The following is a 27,154-nucleotide window of genomic DNA, read 5'->3' as shown; positions in this document are numbered from 1 at the left end:
ATGTGCAGTTGCAAACCGTAGTCTGGCTTTTTTATGGCGGTTTTGGAGCAGTGGCTTCTTCCTTGTAGAGCAGCCTTTTGGGTTATGTTGATATAGGACTCGTTTTACTGTGGATATAGATATTTTTGTACCTGTTTCCTCCAGCATCTTCACATGGTACTTTGCTGTTGTTCTGGGATTGATTTGCACTTTTCGCACCAAAGTACGTTCATCTCTAGGACACAGAACGTGCCTCCTTCCTGAGCGGTATGATGGCTGAGTGGTCCCATGGTGTTTATACTTGCGTACTATTGTTTGTACAGATGAACGTGGTACCTTCAGGTGTTTGGAATTTGCTCCCAAGGATGAACCAGACTTGTGGAGGTCTACAATGTTTTTTCTGAGGTCTTGGCTGATTTCTTTGATGTCAAGCAAAGAGGCACTGAGTTTGAAGGCAGGCCTTGAAATACATCCACAGGTACACCACCAATTTACTCAAATGATGTCAGTTAGCCTATCAGAAGCTTCTAAAATTACTTGACTTGTGTCATGCACAAAGTAGATGTCCTAACCGACTTGCCAAAACTATAGTTTGTTAACAAGACATTTGTGGAGTGGTTGAAAAACTAGTTTTAATGACTCCAACCTAAGTGTATGCAAACTTGTGTTGTGTGCCTCCAATCAAGTTGATTTGTGAATTTTCTTAAGAGATTGGTTGAGATGAAGAAAATTAGAATTTAACACTGAGCTTCAACCAACATGCCTACAGTAGACTATCATCTATAATGTTTTGTCTTATGGATGCTAATAAATACACAGACGACCTTGTTCATTAGTGTGATGATTTTATTGGTTTGTGATGATTAAAGTTAAAACCAAGCAGCTGCAGGGATCATCTCAACAGACAGTAAAGATTCTATTTTGGAATGACTGGACAGCAGAACACCCAGAGGAACAGAATGAGAGTACAGTTCTAGAGAACACCAGGCAGAGTTCTACATTCTAGGAGAATTCCAGCCACCAGCCACCAGTGTGCAGGATCCAGACATGACATCGTGCCATGGATTTAATACCTCCTGGTGTCTAACTTTAACAAGACATGTACCTCTGATGCATCCATAGTATTACTATCTCTCTTTTACCTGGTGGAAATGGGTTTCTGAGTCCTACTCAAACCAAGCATGAGACTGAGACCAGGATTCAATCCCAGCGCTTTGTCAGCTATGTGCCATTTTAAAGGTCATTTCTGATTGAACTGACATATGCAACATTTATCGTGAATGCAGTTCTTTTTATCATATTATATTAAGTAGCCTATTGAATCCCAGCCTGAATATTCAGTAGCCTATAGCAGGGTTAGGATAAGGACTGAATATTCAGTAGCCGATCGACAGATAGATAGATAGATAGAGAGGCTGTTGAACAAAAATGTTTCATGAGCTGAAATAAAAGATTCCAGAAATGTTAATTAGCGGGGGAGTATTTCTGTTTGTAGTAAAGCCCTTTTGTGTGGGGGGGAAAGAGAGAGAGAGAGGTACTCCAAGGTAGGGTAGGGTGGGGTGCTCCTGCATTTGGTCACGTTGTTGGACTCTTCAGAGTGGTAGCGGTGGTGTTGCTAGGGGTGTTTCTACGGGCCTCCAGCCTCAGTTTGATTGGTCGTTTTGGCATCAGCAGACCCTGGTTGTCCATCTCCAGAGGGATCTATAGAGAATAAAATAACAGAACATAACCCTGGTTGTCCATCTCCAACAGGATCTATAGAGAATAACAGACCATGTTAAAACAGGTGCTGACCATGTTAAAACAGGTGCTGACCATGTTAAAACAGGTGCTGACCATGATAAAACAGGTGGTGACCATGTTAAAACAGGCGGTGACCATGTTAAAACAGGTGGTGACCATGTTAAAACAGGTGGTGACCATGTTAAAACAGGTGCTGACCATGTTAAAACAGGTGCTGACCATGATAAAACAGGTGGTGACCATGTTAAAACAGGTCCATGTTAAAACAGGTGCTGACCATGTTAAAACAGGTGGTGACCATGTTAAAACAGGTGGTGACCATGTTAAAACAGGTCCATGTTAAAACAGGTCCATGTTAAAACAGGTCCATGTTAAAACAGGTGCTGACCATGATAAACAGGTGGTGAACATGTTAAAACAGGTCCATGTTAAAACAGGTGCTGACCATGTTAAAACAGGTCCATGTTAAAACAGGTCCATGTTAAAACAGGTGCTGACCATGTTAAAACAGGCGGTGACCATGCTAAAACAGGTGGTGACCATGTTAAAACAGGTGGTGACCATGTTAAAACAGGTGGTGACCATGTTAAAACAGGCGCTGACCATGTTAAAACAGGTGGGGACCATGCTAAAACAGGTGGTGACCATGTTAAAACAGGCGGTGACCATGTTAAAACAGGCGGTGACCATGCTAAAACAGGTGGTGACCATGCTAAAACAGGTGGTGACCATGTTAAAACAGGTGGTGACCATTTTAAAACAGGTGGTGACCATGTTAAAACAGGTGGTGACCATGTTAAAACAGGTGCTGACCATGCTGAAACAGGTACTGATGTTTGATGATGTCATATTCTGTCTGCTCAGGTGAGCGTCTCACCTCGGTCTCGTCGCAGACGGAGAAAGTGAAACTCTGGAGGATCTCGACCATGGCCAGTTTGATCATGATCAGGGCGAAGCGCATCCCGATACAGTTCCTGGGCCCCGCTCCAAACGGCATGTACGTGTACGGATCAATAGACTCCTTGTTCTCCTTACTGAACCTGGACAGGGGGAGGACAGACACATTGGGAGTTTTTCCTATCCACCGTGCTTTTACACCTGCATTGTTTGCTGTTTGGGGTTTTAGGCTGGGTTTCTGTACAGCACTTTGAGATGTCAGCTGATGTACGAAGGGCTATATAAATACATTTGATTTGATTTGATTTGATTACACATTGTATTGTAGTTGATTTGAGGTTGTGGTTCAGACACATTAAACATTGTGTGGTAGTTTATTTGAGGTTGTGGTTCAGACACATTACACATTGTGTGGTAGTTGATTTTTGGTTGTGCTGTGGTTATGTTGTGTTATTGTTGTATTAAGGTTGTGTTATCGTTGGATTGTGGTTACGGTGCGGTCCAGTACCTCTCTGGTTTGAACTCCTCAGGGTCGGACCAGATCTCTGGGTCACGGTGGAGGGTCCACGTGGGAACCAGGACAACGCAGTCTTTGGGGATGACGATGCCGTTGATCTCCACCGTCTTCTTGGCGACCCTCTCCAGTCGCGGGATGATGGGGTACAGTCTCAGAGACTCGTTCAACACACAGTCCAAATAGTCCATCTGCATCAGAGCTTCGTACTGGATTGGAGCCTGCACCGTGGTTACATACAAATCAGTACCTCACCTCATCTGTTGGAGAACACAGTATCTATTTCCTCCTGCAGTTTGGTCATGGTGTGGGGGTTACCTTGTTGGGGAACACAGTATCTATCTCTTCCTACAGTTTGGTCATGGTGTGGGGGTTACCTTGTTGGGGAACACAGTATCTATCTCCTCCTGCAGTTTGGTCATGGTGTGGGGATTGGTTGCCAGGTTATAGGCCAGGAAACTCATAGTAGTGCTGCTGGTCTCGTAGCCACCGAAGATGAAGATAATGGCCTGAGACAAGATCTCATGATCAGTCAGTCCTGTGGAGGGAGAGAGAGAGGAGAGGAGGGAAGAGGAGAGAGAATATGTTTGTAACAGGTGTGTGTTTGTAACAGGTGTGTGTTTGTAACAGTAGATTACAGGTGTGTGTTTGTAACAGTAATTTACAGGTGTGTGTTTGTAACAATAGTTTAGAGGTGTGTGTTTGTAACAGTAGATTACAGGTGTGTGTTTGTAACAGTAGATTACAGGTGTGTGTTTGTAACAGTAGTTTACAGGTGTGTGTTTGTAACAGTAGTTTCCAGGTGTGTGTTTGTAACAGGTGTGTGTTGGTAACAGTAGTTTACAGGTGTGTGTTTGTAACAGTAGATTACAGGTGTGTGTTTGTAACAGTAGTTTACAGGTGTGTGTTTGTAACAGGTGTGTGTTGGTAACAGTAGTTTACAGGTGTGTGTTTGTAACAGTAATTTACAGGTGTGTGTTTGTAACAGGTGTGTGTTGGTAACAGTAGTTTACAGGTGTGTGTTTGTAACAATAGTTTCCAGGTGTGTGTTTGTAACAGTAGGTTACAGGTGTGTGTTTGTAACAGTAATTTACAGGTGTGTGTTTGTAACAATAGTTAACAGGTGTGTGTTTGTAACAGTAGTTTACAGGTGTGTGTTTGTAACAGTAGTTTACAGGTGTGTGTTTGTAACAGTATTTAACAGGTGTGTGTTTGTAACAGGTGTGTGTTTGTAACAGTAGTTTACAGGTGTGTGTTTGTAACAGTAATTTACAGGTGTGTGTTTGTAACAATAGTTAACAGGTGTGTGTTTGTAACAGTAGTTAACAGGTGTGTGTTTGTAACAGTAGTTTACAGGTGTGTGTTTGTAACAGTAATTTACAGGTGTGTGTTTGTAACAATAGTTAACAGGTGTTTGTTCGGCAGGTACCTTTAGTCTGTTCCCCTCCTGTCTTTGTGTCGTTGCCTTTCTGAGAGTCGATCATCAGCTGTAAGAAATCCACCCGACTCTGGAAGCAGAATGAAATTAGGTAAAATATGCCCAATCACAGCCAACACAAACAGATTCTACTGGATCTGGTCCAATCACAACCAACACAATCAGATTCTAATGGATCTGGTCCAATCACAACCAACACAAACAGATTCTAATATGAATGATTTGGGTCCAATCACCCAACACAAATGATTCTAATATGAATGAAGATATTTGGACAATCCATATTGTTTTTCAATATTACAGTGATAGTTATATAAATAATAAATACAGAATATTACAGTACATAGTTATATAAATAATAAATACAGAATATTACAGTACATAGTTATATAAATAATAAATGGAGAATATTACAGTACAAATATAAATCATAACAATGATATACAAATATAAAACAAGTTTACGGTTGAGTTCCCAGAGTCACGTCCAGATTTGATCTTAGCCAGCGAGGCGTAAAAGAAGTCCAACACCGCAGTCGGGAAGAAAGAAAACTTCATCTTCTCCAAGATAGGACCAGTGAAGGGAAAAAACACTGGAGAACGAGAGGAGGGAAGGAGGAGGAGGGGAGGGAAGAAGAGAGGAAGAGAGGAGGACAGGAGAGGAGGAGACGAGTTGAGGACGGGAGAGGAGAGGACAGGAGAGGATGGGAGAGGAAAGTTTTATAAAAAGGTACACATACATACGATTATAAAGAACAACTTTGTGTCTGTGTGTGGTCTCACAGATTAGGAGGAACAGTGGGTTGAACAGGTTAAACTTGAACATCTTCTTGACGTTGGAGACGAAGGGGTCTGAAGGGTTGTTCAGAGAGTCAATGTCCACACTGAAAGCTGTGCTGGTGACCACGTCCATACTGTAGGGCCCAAAGAACCTGCAACACAATCACAATTACACAACTACTGATCACACAACTAGAGACCACAACCACAACTATAGACCACAACTACTGACCACAACCACACAACTACCGACCACAAAACTACCGACCACAAAACTACAGAAAACACAACTACCGACCACACAACTAATGGCAACAACTGCTGACCACACAACTACTGCAACAAATCAAATGTGTTTGTCACACAACTTGCCAGCTGCAACAGAGCCTGGACTCGAACCAGGATCTCTAGTGGCACACCTAGCACTGCGAAGGATCTCTAGTGGCACAGCTAGCACTGTGAAGGATCTCTAGTGGCACAGCTAGCACTGTGAAGGATCTCTAGTGGCACAGCTAGCACTGTGAAGGATCTCTAGTGGCACAGCTAGCACTGTGAAGGATCTCTAGTTTTTCAGCAGCACTCTTGCGAAGGATTTAATCTGAGCACAGCTAGCACTGTGAAGGATCAATTAGTGGCACAGCTAGCTTAGGATTTTAGTGGCACAGCTAAAATATAAGGATAATAGTACAGATAATTAAGGATTTCAGCTGGCACAGCTAGCACTTGAAGGATTCCCAGTGGCACAGCTAGCACTGAAGAATATTTGGCACATTAGCACTTTAAGGATCTCTGTTTACAGCTGGGCACTGCGATGCTTTAGATCATTGCGCCACTCGGGAGGCTCCAGGTGACTGGAGTCTTTGACAATTTTTGGGGCCTTCCTCACCGCCGAGTACACACTGTTGAAGTCAGAAGTTGACATACACAATTATTTATTTCAGCTTTATTTCATTCATCACATTCACAGTGGGTCAGAAGTTTACATACACTGAATTTTGGTATGATTGAGGTTGTGGCTTTGTCATTGCCTTTAAAGCCACTCAATACCTTGACTCCACAAGCTTCCCCTTAGGGTGAATTTGGCCCATTCCTGGACAGAGCTGGTGTAACTGAGTCAGGTTTGTAGGCCTCCTTTTGCACACGCCTTTCAGTTCTGCCCACACATTTGGGAGATGTTGCTTCAATATAGTGCTAGTGGTTAGAGCGTTTAGTGCCTCAGGTTGCAATGATGCCATCTATTTTGTGAAGTACACCAGTCCCTCCTGCAGCAAAGCACCCCCACAACATGATGCTGCCACCCCCCGTGCTTCACGGTTGGGATGGTGTTCTTCAGCTTGCAAGCCTCCCCCTTTTTCCTAACCGACTTGCCAAAACTATAGTTTGTTATCAAGAAATTTGTGGACTGGTTGAAAAACGAATTTTAATGACTCCTACCTAAGTGTATGTAAACTTCCGACGTCAACTGTAGGTCCTGGATGGCAGGAAGCTTGGCCCCAGTGATGTACTGGTCTGTACACACTACCCTCAGTAGTGCCTTATGGTCAGATACCGAGAAGTTACCATACAAGGTGGTGATGCAACCAGTCTCGATGGTGCAGTTGTAGAACTTGTTTGAGTATCTGGGGACCCATGCCATATCTTTTCAGTCTCCTTAGGGGGAAAAGGCATCGTCGTGCCCTCTTCACGACTGTCTTGGTGTGTTTGGACCATGTTAGTTTGTTGGTGATGTGGACACCAAGGAATTTGAAACTCTCAACCCACTTCACTACAGCCCCATCGATGTGAATGGGAACGTGTTCGGTCCTCCTTTTCCTGTAGTCCACGATCAGCTACTACATTAAGGGAGAGGTTGTTGTTTTGGCACCACACTGCCAGGTCTGTGACTTCCTCCCTATAGGCTGTCTCATCGTTGTCGGTGATCAGGCCTACCACTGTTTTCTCATCAGCCAACTTAATGATGGTGTTGGTATTGTGCTTGGCCAAGCAGTCGTGGGGGAACAGGGAGTACAGGATGGGTCTAAGCACAAACCCATGCGGGGCCCCCGTGTTGAGGATCAGCGTGGCGGATGTGTTGTTACCTACCCTTACCACCTGGGGGCGGCCGGGTCAGGAAGTCCAGGATCCAGTTGCAGAGGGAGGTGTTTAGTCCCAGGGTTCTTAGCTTAGTGATGAGCTTTGTGGGCACTATGGTGTTGAACGCTGAGCTGTAGTCAATGAACAGCATTATCACGCATGTGTTCCTTTTGTCCAGGTGGGAAAGGGCAGTGTGGAGTGCAATAGAGATTGCATCATCTGTGGATCAGTTGGGGCGGTATGTGAATTGGAGTGGGTCTAGTGTTTCCGAGATGATGGTGTTGATGTGAGCCACGACCAGCCTTTCAAAGCACTTCATGGTTACCAACGTGAGTGCTATGGATCTGTTGGTGCGGTATGCTAGTCTTGTAGGCACGTTACGTTCGTTTTCATGGGCACAGGGACTGTGGTGGTCTGCTTGAAACATGTAGGCATTACAGACTCGGACAGGGAGAGGTTGAAAATGTCAGTGAAGACACTTGCTAGTTGGTCAGCACATGCTCTGATTACACATCCTGGTAATCCGTCCTGCCCTGCGGTTGCACATGTGACATCCTGGTAATCTGTCCTGCCCTGCGGTTGCACATGTGACATCCTGGTAATCCGTCCTGTCCTGCGGTTGCACATGTGACATCCTGGTAATCCGTCCTGGCGGTTATTGACATTTTAATCTGTCCATTGCCCTATTGGTTGCACATGTGACATCCTGGTAATCCGTCCTGCCCTGCGGTTGCACATGTGACATCCTGGTAATCTGTCCTGCCCTGTGGTTGCACATGTGACATGCTGGTAGATATTAGATCAAACGGATTTAAGTTAAGATTCATGGCCTTATTTTTTTACATTTTTATTTTACCTTTAATTAACTAGGCAAGTCAGTTAAGATTACATTTTTATTTTACCTTTAATTAATTAGTCAAGTCAGTTAAGATTACATTTTTATTTTACCTTTAATTAACTAGGCAAGTCAGTTAAGATTACATTTTTATTTTCAATGATGGCTACTGTCCCTTATACAGCTCTTTGATTGTGGTCTTAGTGCGTCAGGTTGTGGTGGTAAATAGACGGCTACGATACTATTGATGAAATCTTGGTAGATAGTGTGGTCTACAGCTTATCATGAGGTGCTCTACCTCAGGCCAAGAGTGTGCAAAGCTGTTATCAAGGCAATGGGTGGTGTGTGTGTGTGTGTGTGTGTGTGTGTGTGTGTGTGTGTGTGTGTGTGTGTGTGTGTTATGCTCAAGACTCAGAGTTGTAAGGTGAAAAGCTAGAGGTTAGGAATCAGGACTCACTCCTTCACTTCGATGGTCTGGTCTTTATCTGCCTGCTTCTTCATTCCGTTCAGCAGGTTAGCAGAGTGCTGCTTCATGATACCAAACATCTAGAGGAGAGAGAGAGAGAGGTAGAGAGAGAGGTAGAGAGACAGCAGTAGAGAGCAGTAGAGAGGTAGAGAGAGAGATAGTTAGAGAGACATCAGTAGAGAGCAGTAGAGAGGTAGAGAGAGAGAGCGAGAGAGGAAGAGAGACATGGAAAGATATAATTAAAAACAGAGCAAACTAGATTCCAACTCCATGCAAATGCCCATGATTTTGGATTGAGATGTTTGACAAGCAGGTGTCCACATACTTTTGTTGATTTTGTGTATATACTGCAGACAGACCGACCGACCGACCGACTGACTGACTGACTGGCCATTTGGAAATTACTTCCAAGGATGAGCCAGACTTTTGGAGGGCTAAATTTTTTTTCTGAGGTCTTGGCCGATTTCTTTTGATTTTCCCATGATGTCAAGCAAAGAGACACTGAGTTTGAAGGAAGACCTTGAAATACATCCACAGGTACACCACCAATTTACTCAAATGATGTCAATTAGCCTATCAGAAGCTTCTAAAGCCATGACATAATTTTCTGGAATATTCCAAACTTAAAGGCACAGTCAACTTAGTGTGTGTAAACTTCTGACCCACTGGAATTGTGATACAGTGTATTATAAGTGAAATAATCTGTCTGTAAACAATTGTTGGAAAAATGTAATTTTGTCATGCACAAAGTAGATGTCCTCACCGACTTGCCAAAATTATAGTTTGTCAACAAGAAATTTGTGGAGTGGTTGAAAAACGAGTTTTAATGACTCCATATTAAGTATATGTAAACTTCCCACTTCAACTGTATACAATTCTATCCATGTATTCTACAGATTTGCTATATATTCTATCAACATAATGTACATGATGTCTATACATCCCATCACATTAGGGGAGGCAGGTAACCTAGTGGCTAAGGACGTTGGACTAGTAACCGGAAGGTTGCTAGATCGAATCCCCGAGCTGACAAGTTAAAAATCATTTGAAAAGGGCAGTTAACCCACTGTTCCTAGACCAGTTAACCCACTGTTCCTAGACCAGTTAACCCACTGTTCCTAGACCAGTTAACCCACTGTTCCTAGACCAGTTAACCCACTGTTCCTAGACCAGTTAACCCACTGTTCCTAGACCAGTTAACCCACTGTTCCTAGTCCAGTTAACCCACTGTTCCTAGACCAGTTAACCCACTGTTCCTAGACCAGTTAACCCACTGTTACTAGTCCAGTTAACCCACAGTTCCTAGACCAGCCAACCCACTGTTCCTAGACGGGTTAACCCACTGTTCCTAGTCCAGTTAACCCACTGTTCCTAGACCAGTTAACCCACTGTTCCTAGTCCAGTTAACCCACTGTTCCTAGACCAGTTAACCCACTGTTCCTAGACCAGTTAAAACACTGTTCCTAGACCAGTTAAAACACTGTTCCTAGACCAGTTAACCCACTGTTCCTAGACCAGTTAAAACACTGTTCCTAGACCAGTTAAAACACTGTTCCTAGACCAGTTAACCCACTGTTCCTAGAGTTTATAGAGTTAACCCACTGTTTAGACCAGTTAAAACACTGTTCCTAGACCAGCTTAAAACACTGTTTATAACAAGCTATAATGAGTTAGTAACCACTTTTAACAAGCCACTGTTCCTAGATAACAAGATATAATGAGTTAACAGTTTATAACCTATAATGAGTTTATAGAGAGTTGATAAACACAGAAAGGGAGAGATGGAGGGATGGTTCTACCTCTTTCCAGTTCCTGCGGATCCGTCTCCACGTCGTCCTCGGCAACGGACAGCGTCAAACAGCTCACCATTCAGAATGATGTTCTTAAACAGTTAAAACACTGTTCCTAGACCAGTTAAAACACAGTTCACCATTCAGGCGTTCTAGTCATTGTAAATAAGAATTTGTTTGTAACTGACTTGCCTAGTTAAATAAAGGTAAAATCAATTAAAAAAATATATACTTATATTTATAATTTAGGACAGTTAGGAAATAATTTAAACAAGATACTGAGTTTCAGATGGAAGCTAGAAATGAGTTAGAGAGTTTATAATTATCAAACAGATCACTATTAGATGGAAGTTTATAAAGAGTTTATCAAACAACATATAAAGAGTTTATAATCAAAAGCTATTAATGAGTTTATAGAGTTTATAAATCAAAAGCCATTAATGGAGTTTATAGAGTTTATAACAAGCTAGATGGAGTTTATAGAGAGTTGATAAACATAGAAAAGGAGAGATGGAGGGATGGTTCTACCTCTTTCAGATCACCATTCAGAGGTAAAGGAAGGTGAGAGTTGTATTAATTATCAAACAGATCACCATTCAGATCCGTTCTCATGGAGGACAGTTGTATTAATTATCAAACAGATCACCATTCAGATGGAAGTTCTAGAACATGGACACAGTTGTATTAATTATCAAACAGCTCACCATTCAGAATGATGTTCTTAAACAGTTATATTAATTATATGATTTAATAAGGATCACTAAAACATGGAGGAAAGTTGTATTAATTACCAAACAGATCACCATTCAGATGGAAGTTCTAGAACATGGAGGACAGTTGTATTAATTATCAAACATCTCACCATTCAGAATGATGTTCTTAAACAACAGTTGTATTAATTATATGATTTAATAATGATCATAGTATTTACACAATATTCACACTACTTTAAAATGTATGAATAATGAACGACACAAATAATGTATTAATAATATCAGTCATAATGTTAGGATTATATGTCACAGCCTGACCATAGTTTGCTTTGTATGTTTCTATGTTTTGGTTGGTCAGGGTGTGATCTGAGTGGGCATTCTATGTTGGATGTCTTGTTTGTCTATTTCTATGTCTGGGCTGATATGGTTCTCAATCAGAGGCACGTGTTAGTCATTGTCTCTGATTGGGAACCATATTTAGGTTTCACTGTGTGTTTGTGGGTGATTGTTCCTGTCTCTGTGTTTTGCACCAGATAGGGCTGTTTTGAGTTTTCACATTTCATTGTTTTTGTAGTTTATTCATGTATAGTTTTCCTTTATTAAACAAACATGAATCATCATCACGCCGCATTTTGGTCCGCCTCTCCTTCAACTAAAGAGAACCGTTACATTATAATTATTCAGATTATTATTAGGGGGATGTGTGTGTGTGTGTGTGTGTGTGTGTGTGTGTGTGTCTCACCCTGCGGTTGGTGAAGATGTTGTAACACTCTTTAATCAGGACGGTCTTGATCATGCTTTTGTCCATGGTACACAGAACAGGTTGCCTCCCATCATAGATCCTTCACAGAGGAGAAACACACATCTGGCTTTATGGTACACAGAACAGACTGCCTTCCATCATAGATCCTTCACAGATCCTCCCGATGAGACATTTCATTAAGTTACAGCCTTATTCTAAAATGGATTAAATGAACAAAACCCCTCATAAATATACACACAATACCCCATAATGACATCACAATACCCCATAATGACATCACAATACCCCATAACGAGAAGAGAAAAACAGAAATACCTTAGTTAAATAAGTATTCAGACCGTTTGCTAAGAGACTCCAAATTGAGCTCAGGTGCATTTTGTTTCTATTGATCATGTTTCCGTCATGCTTGAGATGTTCCTCCAACTTGATTGGAGTACATCTGTGGTAAATTCCATTGTTTGGACATGATTTGGAAAGGCAAACACCTGTCTTCTTAAGGTCCCACAGTTGACAGAGCATGTCAGAGCAAACGCCAAGCCATGAGGTCGAAGATGGGAGAACCTTCCAGGAGGAGAACCATATCTACAGCACTCCACCAATCAGGCCTTTTTGGTAGAGTGGCCAGACGGAAGCCACTCCTCAGTAAAAGGCACATGACAGCCCGCTTGGAGTTTGTCAAAAGGTAACTAAAGACTCTCAGACAATGAGAAACAAGAGTCTCTGGTCAGATGAAATCAAGATTAAACTCTTTGGCCTGAATGCCAAGGGTCACGTCTGGATGAAACATGGCACCATCCCTATGGTGAAGCACAGTGGTGGCACCATCCCTATGGTGAAGCATGGTGGTGGCACCATCCCTATGGTGAAACATGGTGGTGGCAGCATCAAGCCTGGATGAAACCTGGCACCATCCCTACGGTGAAGCATGGTGGTGGCAGCATCATGATGTGGAGATGTTTTTCAGTGGCAGGGACTAGTCAGGCAGACTAGTCAGGATTGAGGGAAAGATGAACAGAGCAAAGTACAGAGAGATCCATGATGAAAGTCTGCTCAAGACCTCAGACTGGAGTGAAAACAAACAGGTTTTGCGTTGTCAATATGGGGTATTGTGATGTCATAATGGGGTATTGTGATGTCATAATGGGGTATTGTGTGAGTAGATTGATGAGGAAAAAAACGATTAAATCCATTTTAGAACAAGGCTGTAATGTAACAAAATGTGGAAAAAGTGAAGGGGTCTGGATACACCTACAATCCTACATGATACACAGAACAGACTTCCTCCCATCATAGATCCTTCACAGAGGAGAAACACAGACACACATTTAACCACCTCATATAAAACTACAAAGAAAACATTAGTCGGGTTGTTGTTGATATTATTAATAATATTCCTCATGGTCACATGACAGCTCCAGCAGGTGATGAAAGGAAAGAGCATAGTACAGTTGTAAGTCATCCTAGTACGGTACAGTCAACTGAACTCACCCCCATATTCTCCCATACTTCTGAAAGCACTCTGTGTCAAAGTTATTGATGCCCTGTAGAGAGAGAGACAGAGAGAAAGAGAGAGAGAGAGAGAGAGAGAGAGAGAGAGAGAGAGAGAAAATAGCTGATTCATGCCCTAGGAGGTCGTGTAGGTGTGTCCTACAGCTGAACAGAGAACACACCTGAAATAGGTGAGGGTTGAGGAGGGTTTGTTATTTTATATGGTCCCCAGGGTCAATAATACAACTTCTAGACTGATCATGTCTCATATTACCTTGTATTTACAGTGCCTTGCGAAAGTATTCGGCCCCCTTGAACTTTGCGACCTTTTGCCACATTTCAGGCTTCAAACATAAAGATATAAAACTGTATTTTTTTGTGAAGAATCAACAACAAGTGGGACACAATCATGAAGTGGAACGACATTTATTGGATATTTCAAACTTTTTTAACAAATCAAAAACTGAAAAATTGGGCGTGCAAAATTATTCAGCCCCTTTACTTTCAGTGCAGCAAACTCTCTCCAGAAGTTCAGTGAGGATCTCTGAATGATCCAATGTTGACCCAAATGACTAATGATGATAAATACAATCCACCTGTGTGCAATCAAGTCTCCGTATAAATGCACCTGCACTGTGATAGTCTCAGAGGTCCGTTAAAAGCGCAGAGAGCATCATGAAGAACAAGGAACACACCAGGCAGGTCCGAGATACTGTTGTGAAGAAGTTTAAAGCCGGATTTGGATGCAAAAAGATTTCCCAAGCTTTAAACATCCCAAGGAGCACTATGCAAGCGATAATATTGAAATGGAAGGAGTATCAGACCACTGCAAATCTACCAAGACCTGGCCGTCCCTCTAAACTTTCAGCTCATACAAGGAGAAGACTGATCAGAGATGCAGCCAAGAGGCCCATGATCACTCTGGATGAACTGCAGAGATCTACAGCTGAGGTGGGAGACTCTGTCCATAGGACAACAATCAGTCGTATATTGCACAAATCTGGCCTTTATGGAAGAGTGGCAAGAAGAAAGCCATTTCTTAAAGATATCCATAAAAATTGTCGTTTAAAGTTTGCCACAAGCCACCTGGGAGACACACCAAACATTTTTTATTTTATTTTTATTTCACCTTTATTTAACCAGGTAGGCTAGTTGAGAACAAGTTCTCATTTGCAACTGCGACCTGGCCAAGATAAAGCATAGCAGTGTGAACAGACAACACAGAGTTACACATTGAGTAAACAATTAACAAGTCAATAACACAGTAGAAAAAAATGGGCAGTCTATATACAATGTGTGCAAAGGGCATGAGGAGGTAGGCGAATAATACAATTTTGCAGATTAACACTGGAGTGATAAATGATCAGATGGTCATGTACAGGTAGAGATATTGGTGTGCAAAAGAGCAGAAAAGTAAATAAATAAAAAACAGTATAAAAACAGTATGGGAATGAGGTAGGTGAAAATGGGTGGGCTATTTACCAATAGACTATGTACAGCTGCAGCGATCGGTTAGCTGCTCGGATAGCTGATGTTTGAAGTTGGTGAGGGAGATAAAAGTCTCCAACTTCAGCGATTTTTGCAGTTCGTTCCAGTCACAGGCAGCAGAGTACTGGATCGAAAGGCGGCCAAATGAGGTGTTGGCTTTAGGGATGATCAGTGAGATACACCTGCTGGAGCGCGTGCTACGGATGGGTGTTGCCATCGTGACCAGTGAACTGAGATAAGGCGGAGCTTTACCTAGCATGGACTTGTAGATGACCTGGAGCCAGTGGGTCTGGCGACGAATATGTAGCGAGGGCCAGCCGACTAGAGCATACAAGTCGCAGTGGTGGGTGGTATAAGGTGCTTTGGTGACAAAACGGATGGCACTGTGATAGACTGCATCCAGTTTGCTGAGTAGAGTGTTGGAAGCCATTTTGTAGATGACATCGCCGAAGTCGAGGATCGGTAGGATAGTCAGTTTTACTAGGGTGAGCTTGGCGGCGTGAGTGAAGGAGGCTTTGTTGCGGAATAGAAAGCCGACTCTTGATTTGATTTTCGATTGGAGATGTTTGATGTGAGTCTGGAAGGAGAGTTTGCAGTCTAGCCAGACACCTAGGTACTTATAGATGTCCACATATTCAAGGTCGGATCCATCCAGGGTGGTGATGCTAGTCGGGCATGCGGGTGCAGGCAGCGATCGGTTGAAAAGCATGCATTTGGTTTTACTCGCGTTTAAGAGCAGTTGGAGGCCACGGAAGGAGTGCTGTATGGCATTGAAGCTCGTTTGGAGGTTAGATAGCACAGTGTCCAACGACGGGCCGAAAGTATATAGAATGGTGTCGTCTGCGTAGAGGTGGATCAGGGAATCGCCCGCAGCAAGAGCAACATCATTGATATATACAGAGAAAAGAGTCGGCCCGAGAATTGAACCCTGTGGCACCCCCATAGAGACTGCCAGAGGACCAGACAGCATGCCCTCCGATTTGACACACTGAACTCTGTCTGCAAAGTAATTGGTGAACCAGGCAAGGCAGTCATCCGAAAAACCGAGGCTATTGAGTCTGCCGATAAGAATATGGTGATTGACAGAGTCGAAAGCCTTGGCGAGGTCGATGAAGACGGCTGCACAGTACTGTCTTTTATCGATGGCGGTTATGATATCGTTTAGTACCTTGAGCGTGGCTGAGGTGCACCCGTGACCGGCTCGGAAACCAGATTGCACAGCGGAGAAGGTACGGGATTCGAGATGGTCAGTGACCTGTTTGTTGACTTGGCTTTCGAAGACCTTAGATAGGCAGGGCAGGATGGATATAGGTCTATAGCAGTTTGGGTCCAGGGTGTCTCCCCCTTTAAAGAGGGAGATAGTTTCAGAAATAGAGGGTCCAGATTGTCAAGCCCAGCTGATTTGTACGGGTCTAGGTTTTGCAGCTCTTTCAGAACATCTGCTATCTGGATTTGGGTAAAGGAGACATGTGGAAGAAGGTGCTCTGGTCAGATGAAACCAAAATTGAACTTTTTGGCAACAATGCAAAACGTTATGTTTGGCGTAAAAGCAACACAGCTCATCACCCTGAACACACCATCCCACTGTCAAACATGGTGGTGGCAGCATCATGTTTGGGCCTGCTTTTCTTCAGCAGGGACAGGGAAGATGGTTCAAATTGATGGGAAGATTCATGGAGCCAAATACAGGACCACTCTGGAAGAAAACCTGATGGAGTGTGCAAAAGACCTGAGACTGGGACGGAGATTTGTCTTCCAACAAGACAATGATCCAAAACATAAAGCAAAATCTACAATGGAATGGTTCAAAAATAAACATATCCAGGTGTTAGAATGGCCAAGTCAAAGTCCAGACCTGAATCCAATCGAGAATCTGTGGAAAGAACTGAAAACTGCTGTTCACAAATGCTCTCCATCCAACCTCACTGAGCTCGAGCTGTTTTGCAAGGAGGAATGGGAAAAAATGTCAGTCTCTCGATGTGCAAAACGGATAGAGACATACCCCAAGCGACTTACAGCTGTAATCGCAGCAAAAGGTGGCGCTACAAAGTATTAACTTAAGGGGGCTGAATAATTTTGCACGCCCAATTTTTCAGTTTTTGATTTGTTAAAAAAGTTTGAAATATCCAATAAATGTCGTTCCACTTCAGGATTGTGTCCCACTTGTTGATGATTCTTCACAAAAAAATATAGTTTTATATCTTTATGTTTGAAGCCTGAAATGTGGCAAAAGGTCGCAAAGTTCAAGGGGGCCGAATACTTTCGCAAGGCACTGTATCTATTGTTCAAACAACAAAAAAGGCTAGTCCTCTTTTTCCTTCTCAATGTATTGTTTTACATGGGGGGAAATAACACTGTTGTTTAAAATATGAGAGAGAGATGTTTATTCTGAATGGGTACTAACCTTTCTATACCCCATCATTGTGCCAAAGTAAGGTAGGGGTTTGGGACCAGGGATACCCATCTTAGTGAATACACCGTAGGGCCAATACCCGTACCTGTACACACACACACACACACACACAGACACACAGTAAATAGTAATATGTTCTAGAGAAGTTATATTAAGTATAGTATCCTTGTATATAGCCATGTTACTCTGTATATAGCCATGTTACTCTGTATATAGCCATGTTACTCTGTATATAACCATGTTACTCTCTTTATAGCCATGTTACTCTGTATATAGCCATGTTACTCTGTATATAACCATGTTACTCTCTTTATAGCCATGTTACTCTGTATATAGCCATGTTACTCTGTATATAGCCATGTTACTCTGTATATAACCATGTTACTCTCTTTATAGCCATGTTACTCTGTATATAGCCATGTCACTCTGTATATAGCCATGTTACTCTGTATATAGTCATGTTACTCTGTACATAGCCATGTTATTATGTATATAGCCATGTTACTCTGTATATAGCCATGTTATTATGTATATAGCCATGTTATTTTATTTAGTACATAACCATGTTACTCTGTATATAGCCATGTTATTCAGTATATAACCATGTTATTATGTATATAGCCATGTTACTCTGTATATAGCCATGTTATTCGGTATATAACCAAGTTATTATGTATATAGCCATGTTACTCTGTTTATAGCCATGTTATTCGGTATATAGCCATGTTATTCGGTATATAGCCATGTTACTCTGTATATAGCCATGTTATTCGGTATATAGCCATGTTACTCTGTATATAGCCATGTTACTCTCTTTATAGCCATGTTATTCTGTTTATAGCCATGTTACTCTGTATATAGCCATGTTACTCTCTTTATAGCCATGTTACTCTCTTTATAGCCATGTTACTCTGTATATAGCCATGTTACTCTCTTTATAGCCATGTTATTCTGTTTATAGCCATGTTACTCTGTATATAGCCATGTTACTCTCTTTATAGCCATGTTACTTTGTATATAGCCATGTTACTCTCTTTATAGCCATGTTACTCTCTTTATAGCCATGTTACTCTGCATATAGCCATGTTACTCTCTTTATAGCCATGTTATTCTGTACATAGCCATGTTACTCTGTATATAGCCATGTTACTCTCTTTATAGCCATGTTATTCGTTATATAGCCATGTTATTCGGTATATTACATTTACATTTACATTTAAGTCATTTAGCAGACGCTCTTATCCAGAGCGACTTACAAATTGAATATAGCCATGTTACTCTGTATATAGCCATGTTACTCTGTATATAACCATGTTATTTTGTATATAGCCATGTTACTCTGTATATAACCATGTTACTCTGTATATAGCCATGTTATTCTGTATATAGCCATGTTATTCGGTATATAGCCATGTTATTCAGTATATAGCCATGTTATTCGGTATATAGCCATGTTATTCGGTATATAGCCATGTTATTCTGTTTATAGCCATGTTACTCTGTATATAACCATGTTACTCTGTATATAACCATGTTACTCTGTATATAGCCATGTTACTCTGTATATAGACATATTATTATGTATATAGCCATGTTATTCTGTATATAGCCGTGTTATTCAGTATATAGCCATGTTACTCTCTTTATAGCCATGTTACTCTCTTTATAGCCATGTTATTATGTATATAGCCATGTTACTCTGTATATAGCCATGTTACTCTGTATATAGACATGTTATTATGTATATAGCCATGTTACTCTGTATATAGCCATGTTACTCTCTTTATAGCCATGTTATTATGTATATAGCCATGTTACTCTGTTTAGAACCATGTTATTCTGTATATAGCCATGTTACTCTGTATATAGCCATGTTACTCTGTATATAGCCATGTTATTCTGTATATAGCCATGTTATCTGTATATAGCCATGTTACTCTGTATATAGCCATGTTATTCTGTATATAGCCATGTTATCTGTATATAGCCATGTTTATAGCCATTCTGTATATAGCCATGTTACTCTGTTTATAGCCATGTTATTCTGTATATAGCCATGTTACTCTGTATATAGCCATGTTATTCTGTATATAGCCATGTTATTCTGTATATAGCCATGTTATTCTTTATAGCCATGTTACTCTGTATATAGCCATGTTATTCATGTTATATAGCCATGTTACTGTATATGTATATAGCCATGTTATTCTGTATATAGCCATGTTATTATGTATATAGCCATGTTACTCTGTTTATAGCCATGTTATTCTTTATATAGCCATGTTATTCTGTATATAGCCATGTTACTCTGTATATAGCCATGTTATTCTGTATATAGCCATGTTATTCTGTATATAGCCATGTTATTCTGTATATAGCCATGTTAGCCATGTTCGGTATATAGCCATGTTATTCTGTATATAGCCATGTTACTCTGTTTATAGCCATGTTATTCTGTATATAGCCATGTTACTCTGTATATAGCCATGTTACTCTGTATATAGCCATGTTATTCTGTATATAGCCATGTTATTCTGTATATTGTTATTCAGTATATAGCCATGTTACATTCTGTATATAGCCATGTTACTTTAGCCATGTTATTATATAGCCATGTTATGTTATTCTGTATATAACCATGTTATTACTCTGTATATAGCCATGTTATTATGTATATAGCCATGTTATTATGTATATAGCCATGTTACTCTGTTTAGCCATGTTATTCTTTATAGCCATGTTATCTGTATATAGCCATGTTACTCTGTATATAGCCATGTTATTCTGTATATAGCCATGTTATTCTGTATATAGCCATGTTATTCTGTATATAGCCATGTTATTCTGTATATAGCCATGTTACTCTGTATATAGCCATGTTATTCTGTTTATAGCCATGTTATTCTGTATATAGCCATGTTACTCTATATTATAGCCATGTTATTCTGTATATAGCCATGTTATTCTGTATATAGCCATGTTACTCTCTTTATAGCCATGTTATTCTGTTTATAGCCATGTTATTATGTATATAGCCATGTTACTCTCTTTATAGCCATGTTATTCTGTTTATAGCCATGTTACTCTGTATATAGCCCATGTATAGCCATGTTCTCTTTATAGCCATGTTATTCTGTATATAGCCATGTTATTCTGTATATAGCCATGTTACTCTGTATATAGCCATGTTATTCTGTATATAGCCATGTTACTCTGTATATAGCCATGTTACTCTGTTTATAGCCATGTTATTCTGTATATAGCCATGTTACTCTGTATATAGCCATGTTATTCTGTTAGCCATGTTACTCTGTATATAGCCATGTTATGTTATTATGTATATAGCCATGTTACTCTGTATATAGCCATGTTACTCTCTCTTTATAGCCATGTTATTTGGTATATAGCCATGTTATTCTGTATATAGCCATGTTATTCTGTATATAGCCATGTTACTCTGTATATAGCCATGTTATTCTGTTTATAGCCATGTTATTACTCTGTATATAGCCATGTTATTCGGTATATAGCCTCTGTTTACCATGTTATTTGTATATAGCCATGTTATGTTCTGTATATAGCCATGTTACTCTGTTTATAGCCATGTTATTCTGTTTATAGCCATGTTATTCTGTATATAGCCATGTTACTCTGTTATAGCCATGTTATTCTGTATATAGCCATGTTACTCTGTATAGCCATGTTATTTATAGCCATGTTATTCTGTATATAGCCATGTTACTCTGTATATAGCCATGTTATTCTGTATATAGCCATGTTATTCTGTATAGCCATGTTACTCTGTATATAGCCATGTTATTCTGTATATAGCCATGTTACTCTGTATATAGCCATGTTATTCTGTTTATAGCCATGTTATTATGTATATAGCCATGTTATTCTGTATATTACATTTACCATGTTATTCTGTATATAGCCATGTTACTCTCTTATATAGCCATTACAAATTAATATAGCCATGTTACTCTGTATATAGCCATGTTATTATGTATATAGCCATGTTACTTTGTATATAGCCATGTTACTCTGTATATAACATGTTATTATGTATATAGCCATGTTACTCTGTATATAGCCGGTATATAGCCATGTTCTCTTTATAGCCATGTTATTATGTATATAGCCATGTTATTCTGTTTTAGCCATGTTATTCTGTATATAAGCCATGTTTACTCTGTATATAGCCATGTTACTCTGTATATAGCCATGTTATTCTGTATATAGCCATGTTATTCTGTATATAGCCATGTTATTCAGTATATAGCCATGTTACTCTGTATATAGCCATGTTATTCTGTATATAGCCATGTTATTCTGTATATAGCCATGTTATTCTGTTTATAGCCATGTTATTCTGTATATAGCCATGTTACTCTGTATATAGCCATGTTATTATGTTTATAGCCATGTTATTATGTATATAGCCATGTTATTCTGTTTAGAACCATGTTATTCTGTATATAGCCATGTTACTCTGTATATAGACATGTTACTCTGTATATAGCCATGTTATTCTGTATATAGCCATGTTATTCGGTATATAGCCATGTTATTCAGTATATAGCCATGTTATTCGGTATATAGCCATGTTATTCTGTATATAGCCATGTTATTCTGTTTATAGCCATGTTATTCTGTTTATAGCCATGTTACTCTGTATATAGCCATGTTATTATGTATATAGCCATGTTATTCTGTATATAGCCATGTTATTCTGTATATAGCCATGTTATTCTGTATATAGCCATGTTACTCTGTATATAGCCATGTTATTCTGTTTATAGCCATGTTATTATGTATATAGCCATGTTATTATGTATATAGCCATGTTATTATGTATATAGCCATGTTACTCTGTATATAGCCATGTTACTCTCTTTATAGCCATGTTATTTGGTTTATAGCCATGTTACTCTGTATATAGCCATGTTATTCTGTATATAGCCATGTTATTCTGTATAAGCCATGTTATTCTGTATATAGCCATGTTATTCTGTATATAGACATGTTACTCTGTATATAGCCATGTTATTCTGTTTATAGCCATGTTATTATGTATATAGCCATGTTATTCTGTTTAGAACCATGTTATTCTGTATATAGCCATGTTATTCTGTATATAGCCATGTTACTCTGTTTATAGCCATGTTATTCTGTTTATAGCCATGTTATTATGTATATAGCCATGTTACTCTGTTTAGAACCATGTTATTCTGTATATAGCCATGTTACTCTGTATATAGACATGTTATTATGTATATAGCCATGTTACTCTGTATATAGCCATGTTATTCTGTATATAGCCATGTTATTCTGTATAATTCTGTATATAGCCATGTTATTCTGTATATAGCCATGTTACTCTGTATATAGCCATGTTATTCTGTTTATAGCCATGTTATTATGTATATAGCCATGTTATTCTGTATATAGCCATGTTATTCTGTATATAGCCATGTTATTCTGTATATAGCCATGTTATTCTGTATATAGCCATGTTATTCTGTATATAGCCATGTTATTCTGTATATAGCCATGTTATTCTGTATATAGCCATGTTATTCTGTATATAGCCATGTTATTCTGTATATAGCCATGTTATTATGTATATAGCCATGTTACTCTGTATATAGCCATGTTATTCTGTATATAGCCATGTTATTCTGTATATAGCCATGTTATTCTGTATATAGCCATGTTACTCTGTATATAGCCATGTTATTATGTATATAGCCATGTTACTCTGTATATAGCCATGTTACTCTGTATATATATGACTCTGACCTCTTTCTCCCTCTCTCTCCAGATGAAATCTCGCGTCTTGTGACGGCCGGCCGCCCAACAACCTGCCCGCTTGACCCTATTCCCTCCTCTCTTCTCCAGACCATTTCCGGAGACCTTCTCCCTTACCTCACCTCGCTCATCAACTCATCCCTGACCGCTGGCTACGTCCCTTCTGTCTTCAAGAGAGCGAGAGTTGCACCCCTTCTGAAAAAACCTACACTCGATCCCTCCGATGTCAACAACTACAGACCAGTATCCCTTCTTTCTTTTCTCTCCAAAACTCTTGAACGTGCCGTCCTTGGCCAGCTCTCCCGCTATCTCTCTCAGAATGACCTTCTTGATCCAAATCAGTCAGGTTTCAAGACTAGTCATTCAACTGAGACTGCTCTTCTCTGTATCACGGAGGCCCTCCGCACTGCTAAAGCTAACTCTCTCTCCTCTGCTCTCATCCTTCTAGACCTATCGGCTGCCTTCGATACTGTGAACCATCAGATCCTCCTCTCCACCCTCTCCGAGTTGGGCATCTCCCGGCGCGGCCCACGCTTGGATTGCGTCCTACCTGACAGGTCGCTCCTACCAGGTGGCGTGGCGAGAATCTGTCTCCTCACCACGCGCTCTCACCACTGGCGTCCCCCAGGGCTCTGTTCTAGGCCCTCTCCTATTCTCGCTATACACCAAGTCACTTGGCTCTGTCATAACCTCACATGGTCTCTCCTATCATTGCTATGCAGACGACACACAATTAATCTTCTCCTTTCCCCCTTCTGATGACCAGGTGGCGAATCGCATCTCTGCATGTCTGGCAGACATATCAGTGTGGATGACGGATCACCACCTCAAGCTGAACCTCGGCAAGACGGAGCTGCTCTTCTTCCCGGGGAAGGACTGCCCGTTCCATGATCTCGCCATCACGGTTGACAACTCCATTGTGTCCTCCTCCCAGAGCGCTAAGAACCTTGGCGTGATCCTGGACAACACCCTGTCGTTCTCAACTAACATCAAGGCGGTGGCCCGTTCTTGTAGGTTCATGCTCTACAACATCCGCAGAGTACGACCCTGCCTCACACAGGAAGCAGCGCAGGTCCTAATCCAGGCACTTGTCATCTCCCGTCTGGATTACTGCAACTCGCTGTTGGCTGGGCTCCCTGCCTGTGCCATTAAACCCCTACAACTCATCCAGAACGCCGCAGCCCGTCTGGTGTTCAACCTTCCCAAGTTCTCTCACGTCACCCCGCTCCTCCGCTCTCTCCACTGGCTTCCAGTTGAAGCTCGCATCCGCTACAAGACCATGGTGCTTGCCTATGGAGCTGTGAGGGGAACGGCACCTCAGTACCTCCAGGCTCTGATCAGGCCCTACACCCAAACAAGGGCACTGCGTTCATCCACCTCTGGCCTGCTCGCCTCCCTACCACTGAGGAAGTACAGTTCCCGCGCAGCCCAGTCAAAACTGTTCGCTGCTCTGGCCCCCAATGGTGGAACAAACTCCTCACGACGCCAGGACAGCGGAGTCAATCACCACCTTCCGGAGACACCTGAAACCCCACCTCTTTCAGGAATACCTAAGATAGGATAAAGTAATCCTTCTCACCCCCTTGAAAGATTTAGATGCACTATTGTAAAGTGGCTGTTCCACTGGATGTCTTAAGGTGAACGCACCAATTTGTAAGTCGCTCTGGATAAGAGCGTCTGCTAAATGACTTAAATGTAAATGTTAAATGTATAGCCATGTTACTCTGTATATAGCCATGTTACTCTGTATATAACCATGTTACTCTGTATCTAGCCATGTTACTCTGTATATAACCATGTTATTCTGTATCTAGCCATGTTACTCTGTATATAGCCATGTTACTCTGTATATAACCATGTTATTCTGTATCTAGCCATGTTATTCTGTATATAGACATGTTACTCTGTATATAGCCATGTTACTCTGTATATAGCCATGTTACTCTGTATATAGCCATGTTACTCTGTATCTAGCCATGTTACTCTGTATATAACCATGTTATTCTGTATCTAGCCATGTTACCCTGTATATAGCCATGTTACTCTGTATATAACCATGTTATTCTGTATCTAGCCATGTTATTCTGTATATAGACATGTTACTCTGTATATAGCCATGTTACTCTGTATATAGCCATGTTACTCTGTATATAGCCATGTTACTCTGTATCTAGCCATGTTACTCTGTATATAACCATGTTATTCTGTATATAGCCATGTTACCCTGTATATAGCCATGTTACTCTGTATATAACCATGTTATTCTGTATCTAGCCATGTTATTCTGTATATAGACATGTTACTCTGTATATAGCCATTTTACCATTGTGACACAGCCTGATCTGTTTCAGATATTGAGCATTTTCCAGAACAGTTATGATACATTGTTGGAAAAGAACCTGCATTTCACTGTTAGTCTACACCGGTTAATATTGAGCATTTTCCAGAACATGTGTGGCCATGATACATTTCAGGATAGTCCGCAAGATGAGTGCCCTCTTCATGTGGGTTTGGGTCATCAGACACCATTAGACCTGCACCTGTCTGGGGAGTGGACATGGCTGTTTATTTTGGTAGCAGTGGTATGGTCTAATATATACCGTTGCTATTGTTACACCTCTTGGGATTTTACCAGAACATGAGTGTTCCTTTCAGAGGAGTTAGCAGGATGACATGTACTGGTTATTTCTATGGACTGTTGCTATGGTTACACCTCTTGGGATTTTACCAGAACATGAGTGTTCCTTTCAGAGGAGTTAGCAGGATGACATGTACTGGTTATTTCTATGGACTGTTGCTATGGTCCTAGTCTGTCTTGTTGAACTATTGCTGTGTCTATAAAGTTTCCATTAACTTAATGCAAGACAATAAGATAACGGTGGTTAAGTGCCAGAGGTGATGAGTCCTTTAGAGGAGTTACTATGGGTGTGACACCCATAGGAAGGAGGACAGCTGTATAAGAAGTGTTTGCCAAGACTGGAAAAGTTGTTGTTTTCACGAACCAGCTCGGCTTTTATTATGTCGTAATACAAGTCTATTTGAACTCACAAGCTCCGGTATTTGTGAAAATATTATTGACGGATTATTTCCACGAGATAAACTACGATGCATGTGACAAATAACATTTGATTTGATGTAAGTCCTTACACTAAAATGAGGGTGATGAGGAGGGCCAGGAGGGTCCAGGTCTCAGCGGAGAAGTATGGCAGAAAACTCATCATCTTTCCTCCGGTTCGGCTCTCTGCTGCTTCTGAAAACAAAGGCTCCGTTTCCTCTCAGGTTCGTTCACTAATTCCGATGTCGACTACCGACCGCTGCTCTTCTCCGTGCTCTGTTTGAGACCGTGCAGGTTGCAAGTGATTATTATATCCTGTCGGAAAAGCACCTGTGTGATGCTAGCTAGAATAAGGTTGAGCAACAATGGAATTTGCGTTTTGCCTTCAAAATAAGAGTCCAATATTGAAACGGACGCAAACAGATACAAATCATGTAATAATGCCATATTTGGATTAGATAATGCTGAACAGGGTTGGAATGTTGTTATATTAATTAAACAAAAGACAATAAATTAATTTGACAGACAAAAATAGTTGAAGTCCCACTGTGGCTGTATTAGAATTGCATTGGGGCAGACTTCTATTGAACTGTACAGCGTTACCTGTGGATCTTGGGTCCATGAAATGAGTTTTCACAAATAATTGTGTCATAGCTCTTATTGCAGGACTTTAACTGTAGGAAATCACCTCACAAGTACATAGGTAAGAATGTACATTAAAATATGAATGGTCAATAGTTACTATAGGCTGATCTGGGGGGAAATCACCTCACTATGCAGTAATGGTAAATAGTAGCTCTATGTGAACTTTGCTCTATGTGAACTTTGCTCTATTCTCTACACTGTGTTTATGAATGCAGAAAGTACAAGAGCTGTAAAATGTGGAAAGTGGATTAATAGTTTGTA

The 27,154-nt window shown here is 40.7% G+C and overlaps 1 protein-coding gene across 1 annotated transcript; it reads right to left on the bottom strand.

The window, feature by feature from the left end:
* Positions 1-804: 804 nt before the first annotated feature.
* On the bottom strand, positions 805-26,558 carry LOC115115032 (cytochrome P450 3A27-like). Its single transcript, XM_065002174.1, has 13 exons — positions 26,341-26,558; positions 17,371-17,464; positions 13,479-13,531; positions 11,970-12,069; positions 10,541-10,606; positions 8,716-8,804; positions 5,354-5,502; positions 5,036-5,163; positions 4,563-4,641; positions 3,511-3,671; positions 3,128-3,354; positions 2,600-2,762; positions 805-1,680 (listed from the first exon to the last, which is right to left on the bottom strand). Exons 1-13 carry the CDS (start codon positions 26,412-26,414, stop codon positions 1,555-1,557), a joined length of 1,509 nt encoding a protein of 502 aa, XP_064858246.1. The 5' UTR covers positions 26,415-26,558; the 3' UTR covers positions 805-1,554.
* Between the last annotated feature and the right edge of the window lie 596 nt (positions 26,559-27,154).

Source organism: Oncorhynchus nerka, linkage group LG15, assembly GCF_034236695.1.
Source record: "Oncorhynchus nerka isolate Pitt River linkage group LG15, Oner_Uvic_2.0, whole genome shotgun sequence".
Taxonomy (NCBI): Eukaryota; Metazoa; Chordata; class Actinopteri; order Salmoniformes; family Salmonidae; genus Oncorhynchus; species Oncorhynchus nerka.
This window is presented reverse-complemented; position numbering and strand designations above follow the sequence as displayed.

What these genes read in the sequence shown, in the direction of transcription:
- LOC115115032 (XM_065002174.1), bottom strand. Translation starts at nt 26,414, where the DNA reads ATGATGAGTTTTCTGCCATACTTCTCCGCTGAGACCTGGACCCTCCTG. An exon ending in ATACTGTGTTCCCCAACAAG is followed by an intron (nt 3,355 to 3,510) that starts GTAACCCCCACA and finishes ACCACGGTGCAG; the next exon opens with GCTCCAATCCAGTACGAAGC. An exon ending in GAGGAGTTCAAACCAGAGAG is followed by an intron (nt 2,763 to 3,127) that starts GTACTGGACCGC and finishes CCCCCTGTCCAG; the next exon opens with GTTCAGTAAGGAGAACAAGG.